Consider the following 15,966-nt stretch of genomic DNA (forward strand, 5'->3'; position numbering starts at 1 on the left):
AAAGACTTTAAAGCAACCATCAGAGTGCAAAGCGATGCCAAGCCAATCTTCCACAAGCCACGACCAGTGCCCTATGCATTATGAGAAGCAGTGGAAAAAGAGCTAGAGAACCTTGAGAGAAACGGCATTGTCACTCAAGTGGAAAGGAGTGAGTGGGCTGCGCCTATTATCATAGTACCAAAGAAAGACAAAGCAGTGAGATTTTGTGGTGACTATAAAGTTACTGTGAACAGATGCATACTGCCAGAAGAATATCCTCTTCCAAATGTGGAGGATTTGTTTGCCACGCTGGCTGGCTGGCCAGTGTTCAGCAAGATCGACCTGTCTTTCGCGTATCAACAACTGCAGTTAGACCCAGAGTCAGAGCAGTACCTTACCATAAACACACACAAGGGCCTCTTCAGATACCATCGTCTAGCCTACAGTGTCTCTACAGCTCCAGCAGTGTTTCAACACACTATGGACCAAATACTGCATGGAATGGACAAGGTCATGTGCTTTATGGATGACATCCTGGTGTCTGCATCTACCAAGGAAGAACATCTGAAAATATTGGATCAAGTCATGACAAGACTGGAAAGATATGGAGTGAGAATAAAGCAATCAAAGTGTGCATTCCTTCAGGACTCAGTGGAGTACCTTGGGTACAAAATTGATGCACAGGGTCTACACCCAACAGCAAGTAAAGTGGATGCCATAGTGAACGCCCCAGCTCCTCAGAATGTGACCGAGCTAAGATCGTTTTTGGGGCTGCTTAACTACTATGGAAAATTTGTGGCAAACCTGTCCACACTGCTGCACCCACTTCACCAACTGCTTCAAGCAGACACACCATGGAAGTGGTCTCCTCAATGTGAATATGTATTCAAGGGATGCAAGCAGTGTCTCCTAAACAACAAATGCCTAGCGCACTACGATCCTGAGAAACCGCTCAGGCTTGCCTGTGATGCCAGTCCATATGGTGTCGGAGCAGTAATTTCTCACGTGCTACCATATGGTGAAGAGCAACCAATTGCTTTTGCATCTAGGACACTCTCACCAAGTGAGCAAAATTATGCTCAAATCGAAAAAGAAGCATTGAGCATAATATTTGGTGTCAAAAAGTTCCATAAGTATCTCTATGGAAGAAAGTTTGTGCTGTTGACAGACCACAAACCACTGTTGACAATTCTTGGCCCTAAATCTGCAGTACCCACTCTGGCTGCTCTCCGCATGCAACGCTGGGCTTTGATCCTGTTAGCTTACAATTATGGCATCCAGTACCAAAGATCTAGTGACCATGCCAATGCATTGTCACGTCTCCCATGCAAGGGTGACACAGATGAGAGCGTCAACAATGATGGAGTGTTCTGTGTGTCAAATGTGGATGAATTACCTGTTTCAGCAAATGACATTGCCACAGAGACCAGACACGATCCTACAGTATCCTCTCCAGGGTCCTTGATTTGACATTGTCAGGATGGCCAAAGTTTGTGCCTAACCCAGATCTGAAACCATTCCATCTGAGGAAGGACGAGTTGTCTACAGACCAGGAATGTATTCTCTGGGGGTCGCGTGTCATCATACCACCAAAGTACAGACAGAGGCTTCTGTCAGGTCTGCATGATGGACATCCAGGAATGACAAGGATGAAGGCACTAGCCAGAAGTTTCCTGTGGTGGCCTGGAATAATTCAAGAGATAGAGACTTATGTAGGTCAGTGCGCTGCATGTGAGACCATGCTGAACAGACCTGCAGCAGCACCCCTCCATCCTTGGTCATGGGCTACTTCACCATGGGAGAGAGTGCATGTCGACTTCACTGAAATCAATAAGCAACACTACCTACTGGTAGTAGATGTCTACTCAAAGTGGCTAGAAGTACTGCCTATACATCAGACATCAGCTGAGAAGACTACACAACTTCTCCGGAACCTCTTTGCATCATATGGCTTGCCAAAGGTTCTTGTGTCAGACAATGGCCCTCCATTTACATCAGCAGACTTTGAGAAGTTTCTCAAAAATAACGGAGTGCGCCACATTCTGTCTCCACCCTACCATCCCGCATCCAATGGCGCAGTAAAGTGAGCTGTGCAAACATTCAAGAAAGCCTGGACTAGACTTGAAGCTCAGTTTGTCTCACCTCAGCAATGGCTTGCTCAGTTCCTGTTCATGTACAGAAACACTCCTCACACCGTCACGGAACGCACCCCAGCTGAAATGTTTTTGAAGAGACAACCACGCACTCGTCTGTCTTTATTGAAGCCTGACATGTCTGCAGTGGTAGTCAAGCATCAGTTACAGCAGAAGAAGGCTCATGACAAGTGAGCAAAGACACTCCGGACATTCAGTCACAGGGAGAGGGTGTTAGTTCGAGACTTTAGACATCCAAAGAAGCTGTGGATACCAGGAACAATTCTGCGGCAAAGAGGACCTCTGACCTATGATGTTCAAGTTGGTCATTGTCAAGTCAAGGTGCATGTTAATCACCTGCGTGCATCAAAAGCCTCAAGCTTGCCAAGCAGAAGGGATGACAATGATTTCCTGGAGTATGCAGTGGACCCTGAGGAACAAGCAGAAGAGACAAAACAACAAGATGCAGCTGAGGGTCCACCTCAGGCTGTTCAACCAGCACGCCGCTATCCTGAAAGAGAGCGAACAGCACCAAAAAGACTGAATCTCTAAGTATTACGTAGAGATATTTAGTTAAGTGACAAGGTTCAGAGTTCATAGTGCTTCCTGTAATGTTAATGAAGTACAGTACCTAAAGTAAGTAAATGTTTAATGCAATGTGAGCACTGCGTTGACTGTTATAGCAGGCTGGTTGTTAGTCATAAGGGTTATAATCTAGGGGGGAGGAGTATAGTAGTTGATAGAAAATATAATTTACCATAATGATGGCAAAACACTCGTAGACTTACAGTAGCTCTAATGGCCATTGCGCGCAGTGCATGCCTGTATCAGTGTTGAGAACATAACCACCAAGTAAACCACACTCACCTTGGCTCTGTCTCCGTGTGCAGTTATTTTCTCACAAATACTACAATGTTAAGGTACCCTGAGCACTTCCAGTAGGCAAACTCGTGCCACTTCCTATGCCACAGTGTCCCTGGTTCCGGCAACACAGCAATTATTGTAATCATCAACCAATTCTCAGTCTTGAAGATTTATCCCTCTACCTGGCCTCCCCACAGCATTTGAAACAGCAGAATTAATTTTTCATATGTATGTCATTGCTTTGGCATCTCTCAAAATATAGTTAGTGATCATGGTTCCCAGTTTACATCATGACTCTGGTCGACATTCATGGACAAACTGGGAGTTTCACTGAGCCTAACATCTGGTCATCACCCACAGTCAAACAGACAGGTGTAAAGAACCAACCAAGAGATTGTGTGTTTCATCAGAGTAATCTGTGCTGAAACCTGGGGGACTGGGCACACTTCTTACCATGGACTGAATATGCCCAGAACTCTTTCTGTTACAACTGCACCTGCTAGCACTCAAGACTTCACTGTCCAGCATTCACAGTGGCCTTCCAATATGATTAGGGTTTTGTGTATGCACACACACACACCATCATCATCATACACACACACACACACACACACATACATATATATATATATGTATATATATATATATATATATATATATATATATATATATATATATATATATATATATAATATATATATAAGAATATACCACATGTTTACAGACAATGAAGTCAGTGTACATAAACTTTTCAATTTTAATATAGTGAATTATATCTGTCCTTAATCTACAACCCCATTTCCAAAAAAGTTGGGACAAAGTACAAATTGTAAATAAAAACAGAATGCAATGATGTGGAAGTTTCAAAATTCTATATTTTATTCAGAATAGAACATAGATGACATATCAAATGTTTAAACTGAGAAAATGTATCATTTAAAGAGAAAAATTAGGTGATTTTAAATTTCATGACAACAACACATCTCAAAAAAGTTGGGACAAGGCCATGTTTCCCACTGTGAGACATCCTCTTTTCTCTTTACAACAGTCTGTAAACATCTGGGGACTGAGGAGACAAGTTGCTCAAGTTTAGGGATAGGAATGTTAATCCATTCTTGTCTAATGTAGGATTCGAGTTGCTCAGCTGTCTTAGGTCTTTTTTGTCATATCTTCCGTTTTATGATGCGCCAAATGTTTTCTATGGGTGAAAGATCTGGACTGCAGGCTGGCCAGTTCAGTACCCGGACCCTTCTTCTACGCAGCCATGATGCTGTAATTGATGCAGTATGTGGTTTGGCATTGTCATGTTGGAAAATGCAAGGTCTTCCCTGAAAGAGACGTCGTCTGGATGGGAGCACATGTTGCTCTAGAACCTGGATATACCTTTCAGCATTGATGGTGTCTTTCCAGATGTGTAAGCTGCCCATGCCACATGCACTAATGCAACCCCATACCATCAGAGATTCAGGCTTCTGAACTGAGCGCTGATAACAACTTGGGTCGTCCTTCTCCTCTTTAGTCCGAATGACACGGCGTCCCTGATTTCCATAAAGAACTTCAAATTTTGATTCGTCTGACCACAGAACAGTTTTCCACTTTGCCACAGTCCATTTTAAATGAGCCTTGGCCCAGAGAAGACGTCTGTGGTTCTGGATCATGTTTAGATACAGCTTCTTCTTTGAACTATAGAGTTTTAGCTGACAACGGCGGATGGCACAGTGAATTGTGTTCACAGATAATGTTCTCTGGAAATATTCCTGAGCCCATTTTGTGATTTCCAATACAGAAGCATGCCTGTATGTGATGCAGTGCCGTCTAAGGGCCCGAAGATCACGGGCACCCAGTATGGTTTTCCGGCCTTGACCCTTACGCACAGAGATTCTTCCAGATTCTTTGAATCTTTTGATGATATTATGCACTGTAGATGATGATATGTTCAAACTCTTTGCAATTTTACACTGTCGAACTCCTTTCTGATATTGCTCCACTATTTGTCGGTGCAGAATTAGGGGGATTGGTGATCCTCTTCCCATCTTTACTTCTGAGAGCCGCTGCCACTCCAAGATGCTCTTTTTATACCCAGTCATGTTAATGGCCTATTGCCAATTGACCTAATGAGTTGCAATTTGGTCCTCCAGCTGTTCCTTTTTTGTACCTTTAACTTTTCCAGCCTCTTATTGCCCCTGTCCCAACTTTTTTGAGATGTGTTGCTGTCATGAAATTTCAAATGAGCCAATATTTGGCATGAAATTTCAAAATGTCTCACTTTCGACATTTGATATGTTGTCTGTGTGCTATTGTGAATACAATATCAGTTTTTGAGATTTGTAAATTATTGCATTCCGTTTTTATTTACAATTTGTACTTTGTCCCAACTTTTTTGGAATTGGGGTTGTATGATTTGTTAAATGAATTCTGATGTGAATAAAGTAGATTGCCCAAACTGACTTGCCAAAAGAAGTGTTTGGAAAAATGAAATTTCTGGAGTTGTCAAAAACTGAGACTGAATGTCTTTAGCCTAAGTGAAGGTCAAATTTTGGTCTCAACTGTAGAATCACCACTAGTTGAATGACAAGGATGCCTTGACGCAGCAACAGTGGCGGTTCTAGACCAAAATTACTAGGGGGGCCGAGGTGGGGCCAGTATTTTTTCAGGGGGGCACATAAGGAAAAAACGGCAATATTTAAGCGTTCAAAATGTGTTTAGTTTATTTAAAACCAAAAAAAAATACATTGAGCATAAATACAATGAGATAAACATTCTGTCTCAATAGCCTAAACATAAATTGTGCTCAATAAATCTTAAAACCATGTTTCTCTTTTTTGTAAAATAAGATTTCTATTTTTGCATACAATGAACCTTTTATCTGTCCAATGACACTTTTTAAATTCACAGCATGAATGAATTTTCTTTCACAGCATGAGACTTGAATGTACAATCACTATCTTTATCTAAATCACACTGTCATCTCACTCTATGTACAGCAGGGGGGAAAAATAGAAAGAAAAAATAAATTCACATACAGTGGTCTCAGAATCACCCTATAGCATTCACAGCAGGCTGAAACACTACAACAACAAGATTCTGCGATTGTGACTCCTTGAGAAACGGTCTACAAATGCATCAAGGTTCAAAGCCTTGGACCTTCTGGATTCAATGCTGAGCACACCAAGATTGCTTAGACGCTCCTCACTAATGGTGGATCGGAGGTACCGTAGGTCTTCACCAGTTTCAAAGTGGAGAAACTCCGCTCACAAGAGGCAGATCTCACTGGGAGTGCCACAGCTATTTTGCATAGTCTAAAGAGCTCAAAAAATACTTCTTTATATGGCTCAGTGAAACGTGTCAACGCTACTGTATCTGATGGCTTTTCAATCAAAAAACTTCGGACGTGACAGCTGTTATCACTCACGTCCGAAGTTTACAATTCGCGCTGCTGCTGGACTTTCTGCTCCAGGTAACAGTGTGCGTGTAGCGCTTTAAGGAGTCCGTGTAGAACACTCCATCATGTCAGTTCCGATCTTCGAGCCAGCGCACGTCGAAATTAATAAATCTTATTATCTGTTCAGCACAGGGGCCACAACAGGGGCCAGGAGCAATTTTACAGGGGCACTGGCCCCCTCTGGCCCCCGTTTAAAACCGCCTATGCGCAGCAAGATTTTTCAAACCAGAGTTGTTATGCACAGTTGTCCCTGTCTGGACTTGGATGTCATTTCCTGAATTACTATCATTTTCACATTATCATCTTTCATCAAAGGAAAATATACATCTCATCACAGTTATTATTTTCAAGACACTACAAAAAAGAATTATCAATAAATACTTACTACAATTTCCTTTGACAAAATGAATACTGATGTTTTCATTTTTGTGCTTACTTTGGATTTCTCTGTGCTCTCAAATCCCTTCCTAAAGGCAAGTGATATTTTGTGTAATATCCCTTGCCTTGTGCACACCTGTTTCCTGGTTTCACTCTTCTGTCACCAATGTTCTTGAGTTCCAGCTACCATTTAGTCATGATTCCAACTTAAATGGAACTTGATGTGGTGGTTTAGATGGAGCCCCTTATGTTTCCTCTCTCCCTTTGTCTGTGCTGTAGGTCCTGATGTGGTTATTGCCATACCACAGTCTCTATACTCCTGGTTGCTTCAGATTCCATGGCTCATTATTTTTTTGGTCCTTCCAGTCAGAACCAGGGATAGAATCTCTTCCATAAGAAAAGCAATTACAAGCCTTTTGATCATGTTTCATGCATACTGATTTAGGTAGCTTTCAAAGCAGAAGTGGGGAATCTTGGAAAGCACTGCCATTCTCAGTACTCTTCATACAGTAGTTCTTTCTCCATGAATGACATGAAGCAAACAAGATTCATTCAGTTTAGTTATATAGGGAAATTGTACTGAGAGTGAATATTGTGGAAATCATGTGGACTGGATTAATCAATACAGGGCTCGAAATTCATATATTTTTTCACCAGCCAGCCGGACTAGTTACCTTCCAAAGTAACTAGCCAAACAGAAAATCAACTCGCCAAAATTTGTTCATATATGAATTTTATTTCTGTCAAAAATAACACAAAAGAGAGTAGTTACCATTGTTCATGACTAATGTGCATTTATTTCAAGACCCGAGTATTTTGATACTGGTTTTTTTGCACACTTTACAAATTGGCATTTGCTGTTCCACATCCTCCTCGTGATATCCAAAAAAATGCCAGATGACTGACCCCTTACTAGTTCTTTTAGGAACCAATTCATCTGCTTCCATTTTTATTTTGTCGCTGAAATTGACAGAGCTTACACGGTAGCCTATGCAGCACCAGCGATTGCACGAACTGAATCAGCGCTGTAAAACAAAAATAGGAAATCTTTCCGCAAGTTCCTTTCAGCACCGAGATGTTGCCCGGGATTGGTTGGCGAGTGCGTGACATTATTGTTTTTTTTACCCTTAGGCAGCATCTCACGTTACTGCCTGAGGGACAGGGAGAAAACCACCGGAAAAGGTTTTAAACAAACGCAACAAACACAAAACAAACGCAAGTTAGCAGATGACCATAAAATACTCGATAGTTATGATATAATAATTATATGTATCTCACACAGAATTTTTGGAGATATATCGAGTATATTCGATATATCGCACAGCCCTAGTCTGAATCTTCGCTTCATATATATTTTTTATCTTCAACTAGCCAGCTGGGCTGGCTAGTGACAGGAATTACCCACCAAATGACAAATTAAGTCGCCTCGGGTGACCAGACCACCACGAATTTCGAGCCCTGCAATACCATATTAGAGATGCTGTCTAATTGCCAGTAGATGTAAATATATTTTATAATTTCTATTGTTGATCATATGTATCAACTGCATCAAAGAATGTTAATGTAATAATATAAAATTATTAGATATACCATTACTTCATTGTTAAGAACTTTAGAAAGTCTGAAATAGATGTTTTTCATGTTCTCATTTTGTGTTTCTGATGCCTTAAGAGTAATGCTACAGTTTCATTACTTTGACAGACATAAGAGCAGTATTTTCCCCATCACTCTGGTTGCACACATCATCCTCTTCCCCCTCTTCTCCCTCTTCCTCATCTAGTTGGAGGCTTCCAGATGAGAAACGCATATGTGCTAGTGGACCAGAATGTACCATTTTCCCTACAGCAGGACAGTAACATGGATAAAAGAGTTCAGAGTCTGAATCGCTGTAACTGCCTGTGCCAAGCACACATAAAGATGTAGGTCTTTCTTGCAAAGGGGGAGGGCTTAGTGGAAGGTAGGTTGGTCTAGTAGGGACCCGGTGTTGTGAGAGGTGGGGATAATACCCCAGAGGCCGATACTCTGAGGCATATGCAGCAGCTGAAGAAGCTAGTGCAGGTCTCTGGAACTTCACATTTGGTTGGCTTGAGGCTTGGCAAGGCAATGCACTCTGAAAGGAAGAGTCATCACTGTAGTGCCCTGGTTCTGTTTTTCCTATGTTGTGCCTTCTTTTTAACCCCACCCCCAGTGGACTTCCTGATAGGGGGCATATTCTAGCTCCAGCCAATCCAATTCCAGAGAGTTGAAGCCCTTCCAGATGCTGCTGTCGTGGTGGTGGTGATAAAGAGGAAACAGATGAAAAGGAGTGGTCTGTTTGCCGAGGCAAATACTTCATAGGCTTTAAACGCTGGTGAGCTTGTGTGAGACGGTCTAAGGAAGATGATGTGGGGTCTTGTAGCCAAAAAGGGTAAGTTGCCAGAGGGAAAGTTGGCAGCACTGGATGGAATTGCAGGTGGGGGCTGTTGGGATAGAGAAGGACCAGGTGTTGAGAGCTAGGGGACTGATGTCTCCTTGCCCCAGGCCTTTGAGGGCTTCTGCCTCGATGATCTGCCCCTGATGTGGATAAGGAACGTTGTTTTGGAGATGCAATCCTGCTTGATTTGGCAGGCAGTCTTGACAAGGGACAGGACTGGTCAAGCCCCTCAGAAAATACATTTGTTCCATGCTTTGAAACATCATGGTGGGAGAATTGATAGGCTTGCTCGTAAAGCTGGAAAAACACATACATTTTTTTTTAAACATAATACATAATAACACACAAATTTTTTTTAGACATACAAAACAGGTCATCTAATTTCTTTCAATTTGTACCTGTTTGGATACATCAGTGAGCAAGTCTGGGGATGACTTGCATTGCCGAGATTCAAGCTTGCAGTTTGACCTTAAAATAACAAACAGACATTTAAAAGGCACACATTGGTATCATGTTACAAAAAGACTACCCTTATAAAGAGCCTATGAATATTTTATAATTAGTTTATTAATTAGGTTGTGAACACTTTATAAATCATTAATAAGCTGTTATAACACATTTAGATAAAAAAAGGGCAACAGTGACCTGTTACTTGCCAAATAGTGAGTACCAATTAGACAAACTTTATAAAGGGTTCATGAATGGTTTATAATTAGTTTATCAATTAGCTTATAAAGGTTGTGAACAATTTATAAATATTAGATATGAAGAGTTTGGTTCCAAAACGTTAAGCACCATTAAAAAAATGAAGTTCCGACCAAAAGAAGTTTGGCATTTGATTGCTATTCAAAGTTCCAAAATTAAATTTATGCAAAACATGACATCCACCAGATCTCTGCATTGTATATCCCATTTCCATGAGAAGGCTGCAAAGGGAGTATCGGGAGTGCAGCATTATGTGCTTCACAGAGACCTGGCTGAATGAACTCACTCCAGATTCACTTGCCACTTTGAACGGTTTTCAACTCATGAGAGTGGATAGGGGAGCTAAATAGAGTGGTAAGGGGGAGGGGGGAATGACGTTTGTGAGCAAGAGATGGTGTAACCCTGGGCACATTAGTGTTAAAGTGCAACACTGCATATGGGACATTGAGCTGCTAGCTTTTAGCATTCGACCGTGCTACCTCCTGAGGAAGTTCTCGCACATTATCGTGTTAATGGTGTACATCCTGCTGGTGGCTAATGCCACAGCAGCCTGCAAGCTTTTACACACTGTTGTATGACAGCTGCAAACATCACACCCACAAGCCTTCCTCCTAATCTCAGGGGATTTTAATCATGCTACCCTGTCTTCCATTCTCCCCACTTTCATTCAGTATGTAGACTGCTATACCAGGGACAATAAGACACTGGACTTACTGTATGCAAACACCAAGGATGCATACAGCTCATCACCCCTCCCCTCACTGGGCTGCTCAGACCACAACCTGGTTTATCTGGTCCCCACTTACATAGCTGTGGTGAACAAACAACCCCCCCCCCCCCAATCACTAGGTGTGTGAGAAAATGGTCAGAGGAGAGCAGCATGACACTGAGGGACTGTTTTGAAATGACAGACTGGGAAGTGCTGTGTAGTCCACACAGGGAGGACACTGACAATCTTACACACTACATAATGAACTACATTAATTTTTGTGTAGAGAACACTGTGCCAACCAGGAAGGTATGGTGTTTTTCCAACAACAAACCCTGGGTGACCCCTGACTTGAAAACTCTGCTGAATGAGAAGAAGAGGGTCTTCAGATCTAGGGACAAAGAGGAGCTGAGGAGAGTGCAGAAGGAGCTCAAAAGGGAGATAAGAAAGGGCAAGGAGTGCTACAGGCACGGGTGCAGATAGAGGGGGGGAAGGTGGGGATTCGTCCCACCCAGATTTAAATTCACCTCGTTCGGTCCCCCCCACTTATAGGGAGGAAAAAACGTCTATGCTGTCTTTCTTTGCATAAGGCAAACCTCACGGAAAAATCAAAAGACTAATTACCATTCGGTTTATTGAGGTGCACAGCAGTACATACATAGTTGCAACTGCGCAGAATGCACAGGTTGCGAGCTCAAGCTTGGTTGCTATGGTTACCCACAACAAGTTTGACAGGCATATCGGGGACAGCTCCTCCTAGTTCAGGACCCCAACATGGCATGATGAAGGGTGCCAAAAGGCAGAAAACGATTGCATCGTTTTTTCAAAAAAAAAAAAACGACTGTAAGTAAACTGTGCCTTACTTTATCATATCACCTTGCAATTTTTTGATAGTCTGTTCAAAGTAATGTCATAGTGAAAGTAAAATCGTACGGAGTGATGCCTTTCTGGTAGCCTCCTTCTTTCGGTGGTAGCCTGTAGATACAGTACTCAGAAGGCAGTTTTAATGTTTAATCTGGCGTTTCCTGCCATAATTTCAGCGAGCATATTGTTTCATAAGGAAACTTTGCGAAGAGTTGTTGACTGACTGCCACTCACGCAACACACAGGCATTTTTAGAAAGTCAGGATGCACTGGTTTACACTTTACTCACACACACGTAGCCCAGCCCCTCGCTATGTTTAACAGTTGGAACTTAGCAGTTTTAAAACTAGCTTTGCAGTTTTGCAATTTCTGTGCGTGATGATAATGTGCAAACTTTGGATTTCCATAGGCTATGTTAAAATGTTATCATTGTCCTGGCCTGCAGGTAGTTCCTGGTGATGGCAGTGAGGGAGGTGAAATAACATGTATACACACTACCGTTCAAAAGTTTGGGGTCACCCAGACAATTTTGTGTTTTCCATGAAAAGTCACACTTTTATTTACCACCATAAATTGTGAAATGAATAGAAAATATAGTCAAGACATTTTTCTGGCCATTTTGAGCATTTAATCGACCCCACAAATGTGATGCTCCAGAAACTCAATCTGCTCAAAGGAAGGTCAGTTTTATAGCTTCTCTAAAGAGCTAAACTGTTTTCAGCTGTGCTAACATGATTGTACAAGGGTTTTCTAATCATCCATTAGCCTTCTGAGGCAATGAGCAAACACATTGTACCATTAGAACACTGGAGTGATAGTTGCTGGAAATGGGCCTCTATACACCTATGGAGATATTGCACCAAAAACCAGACATTTGCAGCTAGAATAGTCATTTACCACATTAGCAATGTATAGAGTGTATTTCTGATTAGTTTAAAGTGATCATTGAAAAGAACAGTGCTTTTCTTTCAAAAATAAGGACATTTCAAAGTGACCCCAAACTTTTGAACGGTAGTGTGTGTATGTGTGTGTGTGTGTATATATATATATATATATATATATATATATATATATATATATATATATATATATATATATATATATATATATATACACATACATATATACACAAAATGGAATCATTTGCTGACAGCTCAGTCCCCCCAGTTCAAAAATCCTATCTGCGCCCCTGGCTACAGGAGGTAGCTGGAGGAGTGCCTGCAACAGAACAATGTGAGAAGTGTGGAGGGGCCTGAAAACCATCTCTGGCCAATAGCAAAAACAGTGGGAGGGGCCCTGAATCTGGAGACCTGGAATGGGTAAATGAATTAGCCTGGCACAAAATGAAATTTGCTTCATAACAACCTCACATATTGCATCCTAAAAATATAAATGTCATGCCTTTTCAGGAGGGTGCTAAACTGTTAAGAAGAAAACTTCTCATTTGGATGATAGCCGCCATTCATGTACTCTTCAGTGAAACACGCTGAGGTCTATATAAAATCTGGAGAGCTCATAGCCCATTCCCTGCTGGAGAGATGAGTGAAGCCATCTGGTCCATCTTACCACTCACATCTTGTGTATTTAGCTTATCTGTTAAACAATCATATCTGATCAAAATTGCAACAAGAAAAGTATCTCCTGACTTTTTTCCCCTTTCATTACCTCCTCTTATTTTCTCAACTTTACCCACTTTCCTTACATATCTTTATAGTGCTCCCCGTAACTGTTATTGTTTTTTTCTTCTTTTCCAGTCCAGTCTCTGATTTTTTTTGAATGGCTCTTTTACTACTATAATTATTTCAGTGGAGATTGTTTCAGTTTTTCTCTTATACAATGTATCTTTCTTTTCGTATATTTCTTCTTCCTTTCAGTTTATTTATTTGTTTGTTTGTTTATTATACCAACACAAAGGCTGTACAATACTTCCTTTCTATTTAGGACATTTGTTGAAACAGGATTATTTTCTCATGTTATTTGCCATTTTCACTTCATTCTCACAGTCATGTCTTAACAGTATTTATTGGTCATATTGGTAGCAAGCTTCATGGATATTGTGAAAGTGAATTATGTGATCAATAAATACTGTTAAGATGTGAGAATGAAGTAAAAATGGCAAATAACATGAGAACATAATCCTGTTTCCACAACTGTCCTAAACAGAAAGGAAGTCAAGTCAAGTTTATTTGTATAGCGCTTATAACAATAGACATTGTTGCAAAGAAGCTTTACAGAATTTGAATGACTTAAAACATGACCTAATTTTATCCCTAATCTATCCCCAATGAGCAAGCCTGTGGCAACAGTGGCAAGGAAAAACTCCCTCAGACGACATGAGGAAGAAACCTCGAGAGGAACCAGACTCAAAAGGGAACCCATCCTCATTTGGGCAACAACAGACAACATGACTATAACATTAACAGTTTTAACATGAAGTCAGTTTCGTTGATGTTATAACTCTTCATTGATGGAAACTTTAGTGCAAAACTGTTCATGACAACTGCAGTCCTAAAGTTAGCAAGTCAACTGTAGTCCTCAGCCATAAAAGCATTACTGTAAGTGTCCAGAGCATCTTCCAAGTGTGACTTTCAACTGTCCATATGGGGCTGTCCTCCACAGGAGCGATGTGATGAGACTCCAACCAGACATAGGGCATCAGGATGGATCAGGCAGGTCCGAGGAGCAGAAGAGGTCAGCATCTCGATCTCAGGATTGACATGTAACTCAGAGGGACAGATGGGGGGGAGAGAAAACACAGGTTGTTAGGTATGCCCAATGTCACCTGAATAAGTAGGAACAGTATGCATTTTGCGCTGAGTACAAGCAGGGACTCTGGCAAAACTAACTATGACAGCATAACTAAAAGGGGAGAGCCAGAAGGTACAGTAACACAAGCATAAGGGAGCCCTGGGACATAAAGCAGCCAGCCACTACACTGTCAACAAACCCAAGTGAGCAAGCGAGTGGGGGACTGACAGCATCCATACATCCCAGTTTACCAAAACACTCTAGGTCTGAGGACCCTCCAGATCTACTCCTTTACCTCATAAACACCATTAACAAAAGGCTTGACAAAACAGATATGTTTTCAGCCTAGACTTAAATGCTGAGACCGTGTCTGATTCCCGAACACTACTTGGAAGGCTGTTCCATAACTGTGGGGCTTTGTAAGAAAAGGCTCTGCCCCCTGATGTAGACTTCACTATATGAGGTACCAGCAGATAGTCTGCAACTTTCGATCTAAGTAGGCATGGTGGGTCATAAAGGACCAGAAGTTCGCTCAGGTACTGTGGTGCGAGACCATTCAGTGCTTTAATCGGTATGTAGCACGAATAATGTGTGGGTGGAGCACAGAGGACGGCAGGACAACGTTTGGAGGTAGAGAAGGCTTATTTATTTTCCCCAACTTTTCAGTCTAGGCAGCGTAAGTGCACACACACACACTCAGACACACACACTCTTCCTCCAATCCCGGGTCGCGCTCCCTCTGCTCTCTCTCAGCCTCCTTAAATAGGGAGCGGTTTACTGGGGAAAACACACACAAAACACAGATTAATTATCGTCAGGTGTAGCGATTCTGCCACTCACCTTCCCTGGCTCCACCCTCCTGTCACAGACCAGCGCTTGACCACGCCCCCGCTGCCACATACCCCCACCGCCCGACTCAGGCTGGGCGCCCGTCTGGCCCGCAGCCGACTCCCCCCCCCCCTTGACGGGAGAGGAAGTCCGCCACGACCATCTGCGCCCCCGGCCTGTGGACCACCTTGAAGTTGAAGGGTTGGAGTGCCAGATACCAAGGGGTGATCCGCGCGTTGGCATCCTTCATGCGGTGGAGCCACTGGAGGGGCGCGTGGTCCGAACAGAGGGTGAAAGAGCGCCCCAGCAGGTAGTAATGGAGGGTGAGGACTGCCCACTTGATCGCCAGGCACTCTTTCTCAATTGTGCTGTAGCGCCCCTCACGCACTGACAGCTTCCGGCTGATGTATAGGACTGGGCGATCCTCCCCCTCCACCCGCTGGGACAGAACGGCCCCCAGCCCTCTGTCCGACGCATCCGTCTGCAACAAAAAAGGGAGAGAGAAGTCAGGGGAGTGTAAAAGTGGCCCCCCACACAGTGCAGCCTTTACCTCAGAGAAAGCCCGCTGGCACTGCTCCGTCCACTGGACCGGATCTGGCGCCCCGTTTTTAGTGAGGTCAGTCAGCAGGCTGGTGACGTCCAAATAATTAGGTATAAACCTACGATAGTAGCCAGCCAGCCCCAGGAACTGTCTCACCCCCTTTTTGGTCTTGGGCCTCAGGCAGGCCGCAATCGCTGCTGTCTTATTAATTTGGGGACGCACCTGCCCGTTACCCAAGTGGAAGCCCAGATACCGTACTTCCACCCACCCAATCGCACACTTCTTTGGGTTGGCAGTGAGGCCCGCCCGCCTCAGCGACCTAAGGACGGCCCTCAGGTGTTGAAGGTGCCGCTGCCAGTCATT

At 42.8% G+C, this 15,966-nt stretch overlaps 1 protein-coding gene across 1 annotated transcript in view; it reads right to left on the minus strand.

Moving 5' to 3' along the window:
• Positions 1 to 8,473: 8,473 nt before the first annotated feature.
• LOC132866677 (FERM domain-containing protein 7) overlaps positions 8,474 to 15,966 on the minus strand; it is a 129,643-nt gene continuing 122,150 nt past the window's right edge. The window contains exons 11-12 of the mRNA XM_060899461.1: positions 9,607 to 9,676; positions 8,474 to 9,505 (exon numbers count right to left, since the gene is read on the minus strand). Of these exons, the coding sequence (XP_060755444.1) occupies positions 8,474 to 9,505; positions 9,607 to 9,676 (1,102 nt within the window). The remainder of the gene's footprint in view (positions 9,506 to 9,606; positions 9,677 to 15,966) is intronic.

This window comes from Neoarius graeffei, chromosome 18, assembly GCF_027579695.1.
Source record: "Neoarius graeffei isolate fNeoGra1 chromosome 18, fNeoGra1.pri, whole genome shotgun sequence".
Classification (NCBI taxonomy): Eukaryota; Metazoa; Chordata; class Actinopteri; order Siluriformes; family Ariidae; genus Neoarius; species Neoarius graeffei.